The 13378-nt window shown below is 38.3% G+C and overlaps 1 protein-coding gene across 2 annotated transcripts in view; it reads right to left on the bottom strand.

Moving 5' to 3' along the window:
• Positions 1-13378, bottom strand: part of LOC125239196 (leishmanolysin-like peptidase) — a 222311-nt gene that overhangs the window by 58877 nt on the left and 150056 nt on the right. For both annotated transcript variants that reach the window (XM_048146716.1, XM_048146715.1), the window contains exons 2-4: positions 13023-13123; positions 10668-10698; positions 1408-1490 (exon numbers count right to left, since the gene is read on the bottom strand). In XM_048146716.1, coding sequence (XP_048002673.1) covers positions 1408-1490; positions 10668-10698; positions 13023-13123 — 215 coding nt within the window. The remainder of the gene's footprint in view (positions 1-1407; positions 1491-10667; positions 10699-13022; positions 13124-13378) is intronic.

Genomic DNA, 13378 nt, shown 5'->3' with positions numbered 1-13378 from the left:
TCGGACATAGGCCTCCTCTCCATTCCTCCACGCTTGTCGGTCCATAAAGTAAGTTTTTGTAAATATACGTACATATTTAAAAATTATATAAATGTATATATAATAAGTGTAACTGAATAAATATATAGATTTATTTACAGAAAAGTTTTTACGTTTATATAATTTCTTTGTGGCTGATTAATATTCCTAGTGAACATGCATGAAATTATTATTGATCTCATTTCCCTTTAAACGCATAACAAAATACTCGGGAACTTAGTAATTATCGACTTGAACTTAGAACTGGAGTTTTCGAAGTTTTACTAAGTTAGCAAAAGGGGAGGTGTTCAAAGTTATGAAACTTATAAAGCACTTTATTGTTTATAGTGCATATGGCGCTATATTACTGCACTAGTTAGATAATGAGGTCATTACGCATTACAATACAATACTCTTTATTGCACGAATGCCTACAATTTCATTAAAACATACTCATTATACACCCTGTTTTTATTGAATTGAGTTAAATTTAAGGGAAGATTCTTTAATATTGTCTTCGGTTACCGCGATAGTTACTCATGAAATAAAACTATGGAAACGGATTAAGGAAGATTCTTTAGTTCAAACTTGAATGATGATATTTTTCGTCCATTGGTGATGAAGATGATGACTCGTAGAAAAAGTATTGTATACAATAGTGATATAATTAAGCTATTCACTCTCGTACCGTACTATTAGGCCACAGCAAGCTTCGTGGCCTAAACATGGTACTCGACTGAAAAGCTTTGTATTATATCAAGATTGTATAAAATAACATCGGGCAAACATCTTCGAGCTACAGGCCGTCTGAGAACAGTCCCCCGTCGCATGGCACTTTCAAAAAAGAACCCGCGTGTCATCGGCCCTACTTACTTCGAACACTTACCTGCCGATCTTAGGAATGAGCCATATGACGAAGCATTTAAGCGCAAATTGAGAAACCTTTTGTTAGATAACCCTCTGTACTCTGTAAATGAGTACATGGAATTGAATTTGTGATAGCATGCATTTGATTACACTGACTTCGGATTTTATTTCATTTGTTAATTTTATTGTGCTTTGTGTATTTCATTTCTGATTTTATTTCATTTGTTAATTTTATTGTGCTTTGTGTATTTCTCTTTGTAAATGACGATCCTTATTGGGAGAAACTATTCATTTTATTATTTTCAATTCATAATGTAATTTTTGACGATCATGATGAGAAGATAAACATAACTTTGGCATGTAACAAATTTATAGTGTAATTTTTATCATGAAATAAAGAAATCTAATCTAATCTAATACTATTTAGTACGCGGGCGAAGCCGCAGGAAAAGCTACTATCTAATAAATATGTATTTACTGGATATCTTTGAGCCAAGCCAAATAAATAGAACAGCAACTAACCTGTTCAGTTTGATGGGACCTCCCGTTTTCCGGACCTTGAGGGCTTCCTCCCAAAACTTGACCGCCTTCGGCAGGATCGTGTTCTGAAATTATACGCAAATATTTATACACGGCAAAGAGGATCGAGTATTAAAGAGAGTTACTGTCAAAGTAAAATGTGTAATCACAGTGCATAGACTGCCATCTCGCGACACAGCCTTAAAACTTTTCAACCTCAGTTTTGACAATTTGGCCCATATTCTTAGCTTGATATGTTTTAAAATTTCAAATACATATTAATATTAGCGCTATCTAGCCGAGCGTACGCCAAAGGTGTATCGCCATCTAGTTCACCGTACCTTTTTCTGTATGGTTTTGGGGTACGTTTTTTTCTTAGACTTTATCGGTCTATACGAAGTTATATAGGTCTTTGATACACGGTGAAATAAAATCAAACTTTGCATACTTTTGAGGTCATAATTAACAACTTATATTATGGGACCAATGCTTCGACGACCGGTCTGGCCTAGCGCGTGACCCTGCGCTACGCCGCGGTTCCGGGTTCGAATCCCGGTAAGGGCATTTATTTGTGTGATGAGCACAGATATTTGTTCCTGAGTCATGGATGTTTTCTATGTATAAGTATTTGTATATTATATATATTGTTGTATTCTCGTGGAAGTTCAGTAAAACCACTCGTTCAGTAACACACTACACTTTATTCCACTACCCTTGTAAATACACTTGTTCACAAATTCACAATTTAATGATTTCCCTCCAATAGTCAAGTACCGAATGTCCTGTCAGCCGACCGTTCGTTACTTTTTTTTCAAACCACCCGACCGGTCACGCCACCTCCAGCGTGCCCCGATGTTGCCAGTTGATAAATTTTATTTGCGAGTTTTATTAATGTTACCACAAAAATATCAAAATAATCGCGAAACCCAACAATCGTCCATCCTGATAACGTGCATGTCCCCATGCACGCATCATGTGAAAACCCAACAATCGGCTGCCAGGATATAAGTACAATGTTATCTATTCTCTAACAATTAGGACCAAAATACCAAATCACATGGAGTAAGTATATAAAAAAAAACAAATATTTCTTAATTATTATGTGAGCAAATCGTTCCTCACGGCTTATTTAATATTAATTAGCTTTATTATTGTGTTGGGAGATGAGCAAACCTGATCCCATCATACCCAGTACATTACATAATCAGTTATTAGTGAGCAAAACTGTTCCCACTTTCTCTATTTGTATCTAGTGAGCAAAACTGTTCTCACTTCCTTAAATTTTTAGTGAGCAAAACTGTTCTCACTTACTCAAAACACTATAGTGAGCAAAACTGTTCTCACTTTCTATCTGCTTCAGTGAGCAAAACTGTTCTCACTGTTGCAGATCGACTAGTAGTAGTAATAGTAGCAAAACACTTTATTGTAATATATTACTAAAATTCAACAACAACAAACACATTTTTATCATATACATATCCGTAACATCCAAGATTCATTAGTAAATCATTGTATACTATATTTAAGGTTAATTTACTTCTTCTTCCTCTTTTTTTTTTAACATAGTTTTTATAACTACTACTAATTATATCTTATAGTCTTAACTTATCTCAGATCAATCATTCATATATTCACAATTATCTCAACTCATAATTGTTATAACGTAGCTTTTATAACTACTATTAATTATATCTATTAGTATTAAATGATCTCTAATCTATAATTCATCAACGAGTATCAGGATCATCATCCGTATCAGTATCGTCATGGATTTCGAGCGCAGCAACGTGAACCCAGGGTTTCATACGGTCGGCGGCTACCGTGGACTTATACCCAGGTTTCATGTTGCTGAACCCCGGCACCGACGTAATTCTATATCGGTCGTTTCCTAGCACTTTTGATACCCGATATGGACCTACGTATGCAGGCAATAACTTTTTACTTTTACCGTCGTTGTTAAAGGATGTTTTTGTTATTTTAACGAGATCACCCTCATTGTAACAACGTGCAGGCCGTCTGCCTTGGTCATAGTAAGCCTTTTGTTTTATTTGCTCCCTATCAGTTTTGTCTTTCACCTCTTTTCTAATTGACTCTAACGTACTGTTTTCGCGCGTTGACTGGGATATTTCGTTAAGTGCGGGGTTAATATCACCGTTCATAAATGTACCGAACAATACTTCTGATGGCATCCTACCGGTTGTTTTATTTATTGTATTGTTCATGCCCCATTGTATTTTTCCTACTTCGTTATCCCAGTCTTTGTCGTTTTGGTTCAAATTTAACGCTGTTAAGGAATTTAAGATGGTGCGATTGTAGCGCTCCACTTGTCCGTTCGACTGTGGGCTTGCTACCGCATTCAATATGTGCTTAATTCCTTTCTCAGCGCAATACCTTTGGAAGGAATGCGAGGTAAAGCAACTACCCCGATCTGTGACTAAACGAACCGGAACTTTAAACGTATAGAATATATCATTTAGGCTCCTAATAACGTTCAATGTATTAGTATTCCGCACAGGACGTATGAACGTGAATTTCGTGAAGGCCTCAACGACTACTAATAGGTAAGAGTATCCCCTCTTTGATTTAACGAAGGGCCCAAGGTGGTCGGCGTGCAACGTGTGGAACGGTACTTCTATTTTTGTGATGGGGTGTAATAGGCCTTCTTGATTGTTTTTGGTTTGCTTAGCGTATGCACACTCGATGCAAGCAGTAACATATTTTTTTATAAACCGCGACATTTTAGGAAACCAATACTGTTTCTTTATTTTTTTCAACGTTTTCTCTACCCCGAAATGACCGATGTCATCGTGGTTCATTTTGCACACCTGCCACCTTGCGCCCTTGGGAACCACCCATCGAAGGTCGTCTTTGTCCCCATTCAGGCACCTAAATAATTTGTTGTCCTTGACAACATAATTATCCCTAATATGTTGAAGATCTGTAGGGTCAACATCACTCATGAGACTATCACGGATTCTAGTGGTTTCAGAGTCCCCTAATTGAAGCGTAAGTAGCCAATCCTCATTAGTTATGTTCATAACAGCAGGAAAAGGCTCAAAATGTGAGATAGGACCAGGTGTTGGATTACGGGAGAGTGCATCCACATGTGACATTTTAGTTCCAGCCCTGTATTCTATGGAACAATGGTACTCTTGTAGCATAAGCCACCAGCGAGCAATGCGCGGTATTAAATCTCGCTTTGAGAAGGTGGAACGCAACGCACTACAGTCTGTCATAATCTTAAAATCCTTTCCTAGCAGGTACACGCGAAACTTCTTCAGGGAACAGACAACTGCCAGAGTTTCCAGTTCGTATGAATGGAAACTCTTTTCCTCTGGAGAGGTTTGGCGGCTGTAGTAAGCTATAGGTTTTAAATCGTTAGTACCTGGGGTCCGTTGTAGCAAAATGCCTCCTATACCGTGCTTGCTGGCATCTGTGTGCAGTTCTAGCTCAGCTGTGTGGTCATATATAGCTAAAATGGGCCTGCTAATCAACCTAGTCTTGAGAGTCTCAAACGCTTCTTCCTGTGCACTCGTCCATTCCCAAACAGCTTCCTTCTTTAGAAGCTTTGTGAGGGGATACGCAATTTGAGCAAAACCTCCAATAAACTTTCTAAAAAACCCCACTAGACCTAAAAATTGCCTTACATTGTGAACGTCGTTTGGACGCGGGAAATTTTGAACGGACTGGACCTTCTTTTCGCCCGGTTTGACTCCCTCGGCGCTAATCTCATATCCTAAATAATCGATCTTTTCGCGAAGGAAACTGCACTTAGAAAGATTTAGGGTCAAGTTAGCTTCTTCTAACATCTGTAGAACCTCCTCTAATCTGTCTAAGCATTCGTCTGGAGTCCTTCCAAATATGAGCAAGTCATCGATATATACCGTTGCCTTGGTATAACGAGCAGAACCTAGGATGCGGTTCATCATCCGCTGGAAGACAGCGGGTGCATTGGCCAATCCGAACGGCATCCTATTGAATTCAAACTGACCGTCGGGGGTCACAAACGATGTTAGATGTTTGGATTGTTCTGCTATAGGAACTTGGTAGTATCCCGAAGCAAGGTCTAACGTTATAAAGTAAGCTTGACCAGATAAACGCGAAATCTCATCGTCAATGATCGGCATCGGATATCTCTCTTTTATTGTGGAAGAGTTTAGCTTTCGGTAGTCAATGCACATTCTTAGGCTACCATCAGGCTTCCGCACAAGAATGATGGGGCTGGCATATTCCGATACAGACTCTCGGATTATGCCAGCTGCCAGCATTTCATCAACCATCCTACGAACTTGCTCTCTTTCGTGGTGGGATAATCTATACGGTCGAGAAGCTATAGGACGTTGGTCATTAAGTTCGATAGTCATTTGAGTAACATTTGTGCATCCTAACTCTCCTAAGCTAGATGCGAAGCAGTGTTTATATTTGTTCAATAATTGTACAAGCCTATGTCTGTGCTCGTCTGCAACTTTGTCACCTATGCGAAGTTTGGACTCCGATATATCATTAGGCTGCACACATTCAACTACTGTAGGGGATTGCGCAGTAATTCGGTTTACTAAAGCTACCCTTTCAGAGCGACATAATGTGAAATTTTCCATCATCAAACACGGGGAGCAATAAGGTATTACTACCACATGTACTACACCATTCTTTACCGTATAAATTCCCCCAGTTAACAGAGACTGCTGAGCGGGTTTGCCTACTATGCTTTCCCTAACGACAATACTTCCACTAAACTTGTCTTCCGTGACAGCTTTGATGGACGCCGGACCGTATAGTTCAATATCATCAGCAATTAAAACTTTGACTACCGAAGAATGGGCTGGATCTGGCTGAGGCATTTCTTCTCCGATGTCTATGAACCGCAAGTTCTTACAATCTTTGACAACAATGATTTGAGGCAACTCGGTATACGTTTGTCCAACTAAAACAGGTCTGTCAAGAAGGTTGTCTTCCACTACTTTGCAAGGGACTCTAGCTTTAACACCATCTATATCAATATCGAGTTCTATTTCGCCCCAGGATGACACTAATCCATTTCCAAACCCTTTCATTATTGACTCTACTCGCTCGTACGCAATTCCCAAAGAAGAGACAAAAGATTGCCTAGCAAGGGTAAGCTCACTGCCGAAATCAATAAATACCTCCACTAATTCCCCGTTTACATGTGCATTTTTATAATATTTAGCGTTACCTTTTCCTGACGCACACAATGACCTGACCTCTGGGGCTTTAGTAGACTTGTTGTCAGACTTCTTACTAAAGCAGTCCTCGGGCTTATGACCGATTTTGTTACAATGATGGCATTTAAGGAGGGGTTTCGAGCACTGTGCGAAATGATGACCCTTCTCCTTACAATTAAAACAGAATGGGCCCTGTGTCTGTGCCCTGTTCTTCGGACCATGGTTATTGGTATTAGCGCTGTCAGACCAGTTTTTGCTTTTTACATTTACTCGATCCTGGTTACTCAATTCTTTGTTACTAATTAAGAATTGTAAAAGTTGGTCCGGATCAGAACATCGCACAGCCACAGCGCTCGACTTAGTGGTTCTGTCGGTTATGCCGTGAATTATGCAATCCACGGCCTTCTTGCCGCTTAGTCCACACTGGTGTAGAAGAGCCAATTTTTCATAATAATAAACCTCTATTGGTTCGTTAAATTTGCTCTTCCGCCTCAGCATTTCCTCCAAGATTTGGCCATAGTTTTCATCACACGGGAAAGCCTTTACCAACTTCTCTTGCCATTCAGGCCATGAGTACAATATCGTATCTAAACTTTCGAACCACACTTTGGCCAAACCTTGGAGCTTTTGCATAGCAAAATGTATCGTGGTCTTATCATCCCATCCGTATACAGCCGCACACTCATTGACCTTCTTTAACCATACTACAATACGTTGGTTTTTTGAGGATGGGTCAAAATTCGGGAGAATGTTTTTATGGTCTATACCTTTGTTTAGCGTATGCGGATGAGACGATAAGTTATTTTTAATAGAATTTACTATTTGTGCTACATCGTCTGTAGAGAAGTTGCGGCTCCTTGACCTACGTTGCTGTTGTCCGCCTTCACGACAGTTATGAGGGGTCACGTTATCTTCACGCATGCTGTTAACACGACTTCGTGATCTGCTATATGAGCGCCGTCTCCCCAGAGGAAGACGTGAGCGTGCCCTACTCTCGCGGTCCTTGTGATACTCGCGCTGTAAGGTGTCCAACTGCGCGCGTAAGGCGAGCAGTTCTCGTTCGCGACCGTTAGAAGTACTATTTCGGGTACGTACTGTGGCGCTTCGACGACGGGAACGACTGCGGCCTCTCTGTACTCGTACATGGCTGTAGCTGCGTTCTCGACGTGGAGATTGCCTTGTTGACGTTCGACGGGAAGAAGCGTTAGGCGTCTTCAATCGCTTTTTGCGACTGGGTTCTCCATCGTCAATGTCACTCATGGTTCACCTCAAAAAGAACAATACAAAAATATTAGATAAGTAAAATCATCATCATCATCATCATCATCATCATCATCATCATCATCATCATCATCATCATCATCATCATCATCATCATCATCATCATCATCATCATCATCATCATCATCATCATCATCATCATCATCATCATCATCATCATCATCATCATCATCATCATCATCATCATCATCATCATCATCATCATCATCATCATCATCATCATCATCATCATCATCATCATCATCATCATCATCATCATCATCATCATCATCATCATCATCATCATCATCATCATCATCATCATCATCATCATCATCATCATCATCATCATCATCATCATCATCATCATCATCATCATCATCATCATCATCATCATCATCATCATCATCATCATCATCATCATCATCATCATCATCATCATCATCATCATCATCATCATCATCATCATCATCATCATCATCATCATCATCATCATCATCATCATCATCATCATCATCATCATCATCATCATCATCATCATCATCATCATCATCATCATCATCATCATCATCATCATCATCATCATCATCATCATCATCATCATCATCATCATCATCATCATCATCATCATCATCATCATCATCATCATCATCATCATCATCATCATCATCATCATCATCATCATCATCATCATCATCATCATCATCATCATCATCATCATCATCATCATCATCATCATCATCATCATCATCATCATCATCATCATCATCATCATCATCATCATCATCATCATCATCATCATCATCATCATCATCATCATCATCATCATCATCATCATCATCATCATCATCATCATCATCATCATCATCATCATCATCATCATCATCATCATCATCATCATCATCATCATCATCATCATCATCATCATCATCATCATCATCATCATCATCATCATCATCATCATCATCATCATCATCATCATCATCATCATCATCATCATCATCATCATCATCATCATCATCATCATCATCATCATCATCATCATCATCATCATCATCATCATCATCATCATCATCATCATCATCATCATCATCATCATCATCATCATCATCATCATCATCATCATCATCATCATCATCATCATCATCATCATCATCATCATCATCATCATCATCATCATCATCATCATCATCATCATCATCATCATCATCATCATCATCATCATCATCATCATCATCATCATCATCATCATCATCATCATCATCATCATCATCATCATCATCATCATCATCTGTCATTTCTGCCATTCCATACCCATATTTTATTTACTTATGCTATCACTATCACCTTTGCTACGTCAATTACTTAACAACGCATTTAACCGTACCTGCATCGGGTCTGCGTCGGGTCGAACAGATCCGATACCGGAACTAAAATGATATTTTTAGCTACATATATATATTTAACTGATCAATTTCTTTATTACTTTCACTGTGGAATGGATAACGGAATGGCAAAATGCTTTCATCAGCTTACTTCTAAAGAAAATACATATATGGGCGTGTACTTACGCAATTGAGCGTCGCTTTGGTTATCCCAATTTCTGATATGTTGTATTCTCGTGGAAGTTCAGTAAAACCACTCGTTCAGTAACACACTACACTTTATTCCACTACCCTTGTAAATACACTTGTTCACAAATTCACAATTTAATGATTTCCCTCCAATAGTCAAGTACCGAATGTCCTGTCAGCCGACCGTTCGTTACTTTTTTTTCAAACCACCCGACCGGTCACGCCACCTCCAGCGTGCCCCGATGTTGCCAGTTGATAAATTTTATTTGCGAGTTTTATTAATGTTACCACAAAAATATCAAAATAATCGCGAAACCCAACAATATCGTTGTCTGAGTACCTGCAACACAAGCATTCTTGAGCTTACCGTGGGACTCAGTCAATCTGTGTAAGAATGTCCTATAATATTTATTTAATCCCGTTATAGCGAAAAAAAAATGGCTGTTCCATAGAAATGAGCGGCATCACGAGTGACGAAGACAACATTGACAACAGTCGAAATGTATGAACGGCCAAACATTTTTTCGCGATTTCAGCATTGATTGGTTCCATAATAAAAGCTGTTCATTATGACCTCAAAAGTCACTATGCAAAGTTTGAACGGCCCTTCTTATTTCATCTTGTATAAATATAAAACCTTACACAACGATTTATTATTACGTTACACCAATTTAATGATTTTTGATCCCTCCCTCCCCCCTTGTCACACGTCGTCACACTTAACTACAACCCCTAGTGTGACGTCACATTCAGATTCTTAGTTAAGGAAGGTAAAAATCACAAAAACACTTTGAAAGCAACTTTTTATTTATTTATTTATTTAACCTTTATTGCACAACATAAAGTACAAATGGCGAACTTAATGCCTTAAGGCATTCTCTATCAGTCAACCATTAGGATTAGGATTTTATTAGGATTGCTTAAATGATTTATAAAAGTAACAAACAGAAAATCAACGATATTAAAAAAAACTTATTCTTTCTCCTTCCAAGAATTTTTTGGATCCACTCTTTCATGTTTTGAATTTTTTTTAAGTTAGATTTTGTAAATGTGTATGTGACTCACAAACAAGGAACCCCTCCCTCCCCCCTGTCACAACAAGTCACATTTTGTGTTGTGTGTGTGAATAGTTTCATTTCTACTATGTTCGCCGTTAAATATACATAATTTAAAATAAAATAGTAAATGTTATGACCTGAGATTTTCACTACCAATAAAGAATGTCTATATATATCTAACTACTTACATTGATCATGTCGAATTTCTCGGGTTCTAATCTGAAAACAAGAAAAAAAACTAAATTAAATGTATAATTAGATATAGGAAATTATTTACAAAGATGTAAACGGGTCATTTTTTTTAAAGTTGCCCCCCCCCACCACTTTTTTTGGATTTGGAATTTTTTATGTGGTTTCTACTCAGAATCGCGAGCTCTTTCAATCCTAATAGGAGAAAAAAAGTGACACAAGGTTTTTTCCCATGCCGTAATCAGTTTTTTCATTTTGTATGGCGGCATAAATTAAATATAACAAGATCATACCATCCCATACATTAAAATGCGACCGCCTAAGACCGCGCTTACACTCCACCACACATAGATGGCGCCACAAAAAAAATGTCTTGTAGCTTCCGATTATACTTGTAGATGGCGTTAAGTGTCACTTTTGACATAGATTTACGGCTCGGAATTGACACTTAATGCCAATCTACAAATAATCGGTGGCAACAAGGCATTTTTTGTGGCGCCATCTATGTGTGGTGGAGTGTAAGCGCGTTCGTAGGCGGTCGCATTTTAATGTATGGGATGGTATGATCTTGTTATATTTAATTTATGATGGCGGTAACGGATGGGTCTGAAAATTGTATGGAAATTTTGAGACATTTTTTTTCTCTTCAGGATTGAAAGACCTCGCGATTCTGAAACACCTATGTTACAAAAGTGGGGTGGACGACTTTGAAAATAATGGCCCAAGTATGTAAAAAGAAATTCAATTCTCCACTAGGCGCATGCGCCGCCGATCCGCTTTGAAAACGCTCGCAATCTGCTCCGTCCGGCGCACCGCCATCATTGCGCTCCGCTAACGCTGCGCTTTCAAAACGCGCATGTGTGTCCGAGCATTAAATTTAATAACCGGCCCAGAGCGTGTCGGGCCACGCTCAGTGTAGGGTTCCGTAGTTTCCCGGGATACCCCCATTTGCCAGAATTTCATTTGCCATAATTTTATTTGCCATCCTATTCAACAATCATAATATTGTTTTTCATAACATCTTATGCCATAATCATTGTTTACTATATTAATCTAGTGCCAGAAACTTTGTTTCCCATAAAGTCAGTTTCCATAATGTCATTTGTCAGAATCATCGAAATCCGTAATTACCACATTCCATACCATCATTTGTCATACAAATTAGCGTCCAGAAAACTACTATAATAGGTACTAGAAGGACTAGAGAATGAAACTGCTATCAGAAAGTAGGTTAGGTTAGGTTAGAACTGTGACCCCCTGGAAAATGAAACTGCTATCAGAAAGTAGGTTAGGTTAGGTTAGGTTAGAACTGTGAACCTCTGGAAAAGGAAACTGCTTGAAAAGTAGGTTAGGTTAGGTTAGAACTGTGACCCCCCGGGAAATGAAAATACTATCAGACAGTAGGTTAGGTTAGGTTAGAACTGCGACCCCCTGGAAAATGAAACTGCTATCAGAAAGTAGGTTAGGTTAGAACTGTGACCCCCTGGAGAATGAAACTGCTGGAAAAGTAGGTTAGGTTAGAACTGTGACCCCTGGAAAATGAAACTGCTATCAGAAAGTAGGTTAGGTTAGGTAATAATATGGGCAACAATTAATATGGCAATAATTGCTTATGGCGTTTGAATATTCTATGAAACCATATTATTGCACTTAATAATATGGCTAACAAATAGTATGGCATTGTATGATTATGGAAGGTAATATTCGGATAAACAACGAGTATGTCATATGATTTTTATGGTAAACAAATCATTCGGGCAAATGAAATTCAGGCAAGTTAGATTCGGGCAAATGAATATTATGTTAAATGACTGTCGGGCAAACAATAGACAACCGTAGTTTCCCGTATTTTTCTCAAAAACTATACAACCTATCAAGTTCAAATCAATTTTTCTAGAAAGTCTTTATAAAGTTCTGCTTTTGTGATTTTTTCATATTTTTTAAACTTATGGTTCAAAAATTAAAGGGGGGGAGACATTTTTTTAAGTATAGGAGCAATTATTTCCGAAAATATGAACATTTTGAAAAAATGATTTCAGAAAACCCGTATTCATTTTTAATAAATACCTATCCAACAATACATATATCACACGTTAGGGTGTAAATGAAAAAATAAAAACACTCCCCACATTACGTATAGGGAAAAAAAGGAACATTTTTTCCATTTTTTTATTTTACGACTTTGTCGTGACGTGATTGATATACATATTGGTACCATATTTCAGCTTTCTAGTGCTAACGGGTCACTGAGATGTCTGAGATTATTCGCGGACGGACGGACGGACAGACATAGCGAAACTATAAGGGTTCCTAGATGACTAATACGGAACCCTAATTAGAGTATTATCACTTACCTATAGACAGAATGGTCATAAAATATGCTGATTCTGAGCGGCTGGTCGATGCTCCGTTTCTTCACGAGATGCGCCGCCTCTATGTGCACCCCTCTGATTACCTGTGAAAGAAAGAGATAGCTGGTTAGTATACTTAAAAAAATCTGGAATGGAAATTGATGGGAATTTTCTTAGATGAGTAATAGCGTGGCCTAAAATTGGATCTTTAATTAAACTACATCTGGAACCGAGTACATAATACATTATTTATTTTTCCCCTCACTAGCTCGGAAACACGTGTTTTGTCCTTTACTACCAGCGGGTAAAAACGCATTTTATCCTCTAGTGGGTAAAGTAATTTGACCTTGAATAAAGTC

Source organism: Leguminivora glycinivorella, chromosome 25 (assembly GCF_023078275.1).
Source record: "Leguminivora glycinivorella isolate SPB_JAAS2020 chromosome 25, LegGlyc_1.1, whole genome shotgun sequence".
NCBI classification, from domain to species: domain Eukaryota; kingdom Metazoa; phylum Arthropoda; class Insecta; order Lepidoptera; family Tortricidae; genus Leguminivora; species Leguminivora glycinivorella.
Note: the sequence above shows the minus strand (reverse complement) of the source record. Positions and strands in the feature narration are given on the sequence as shown.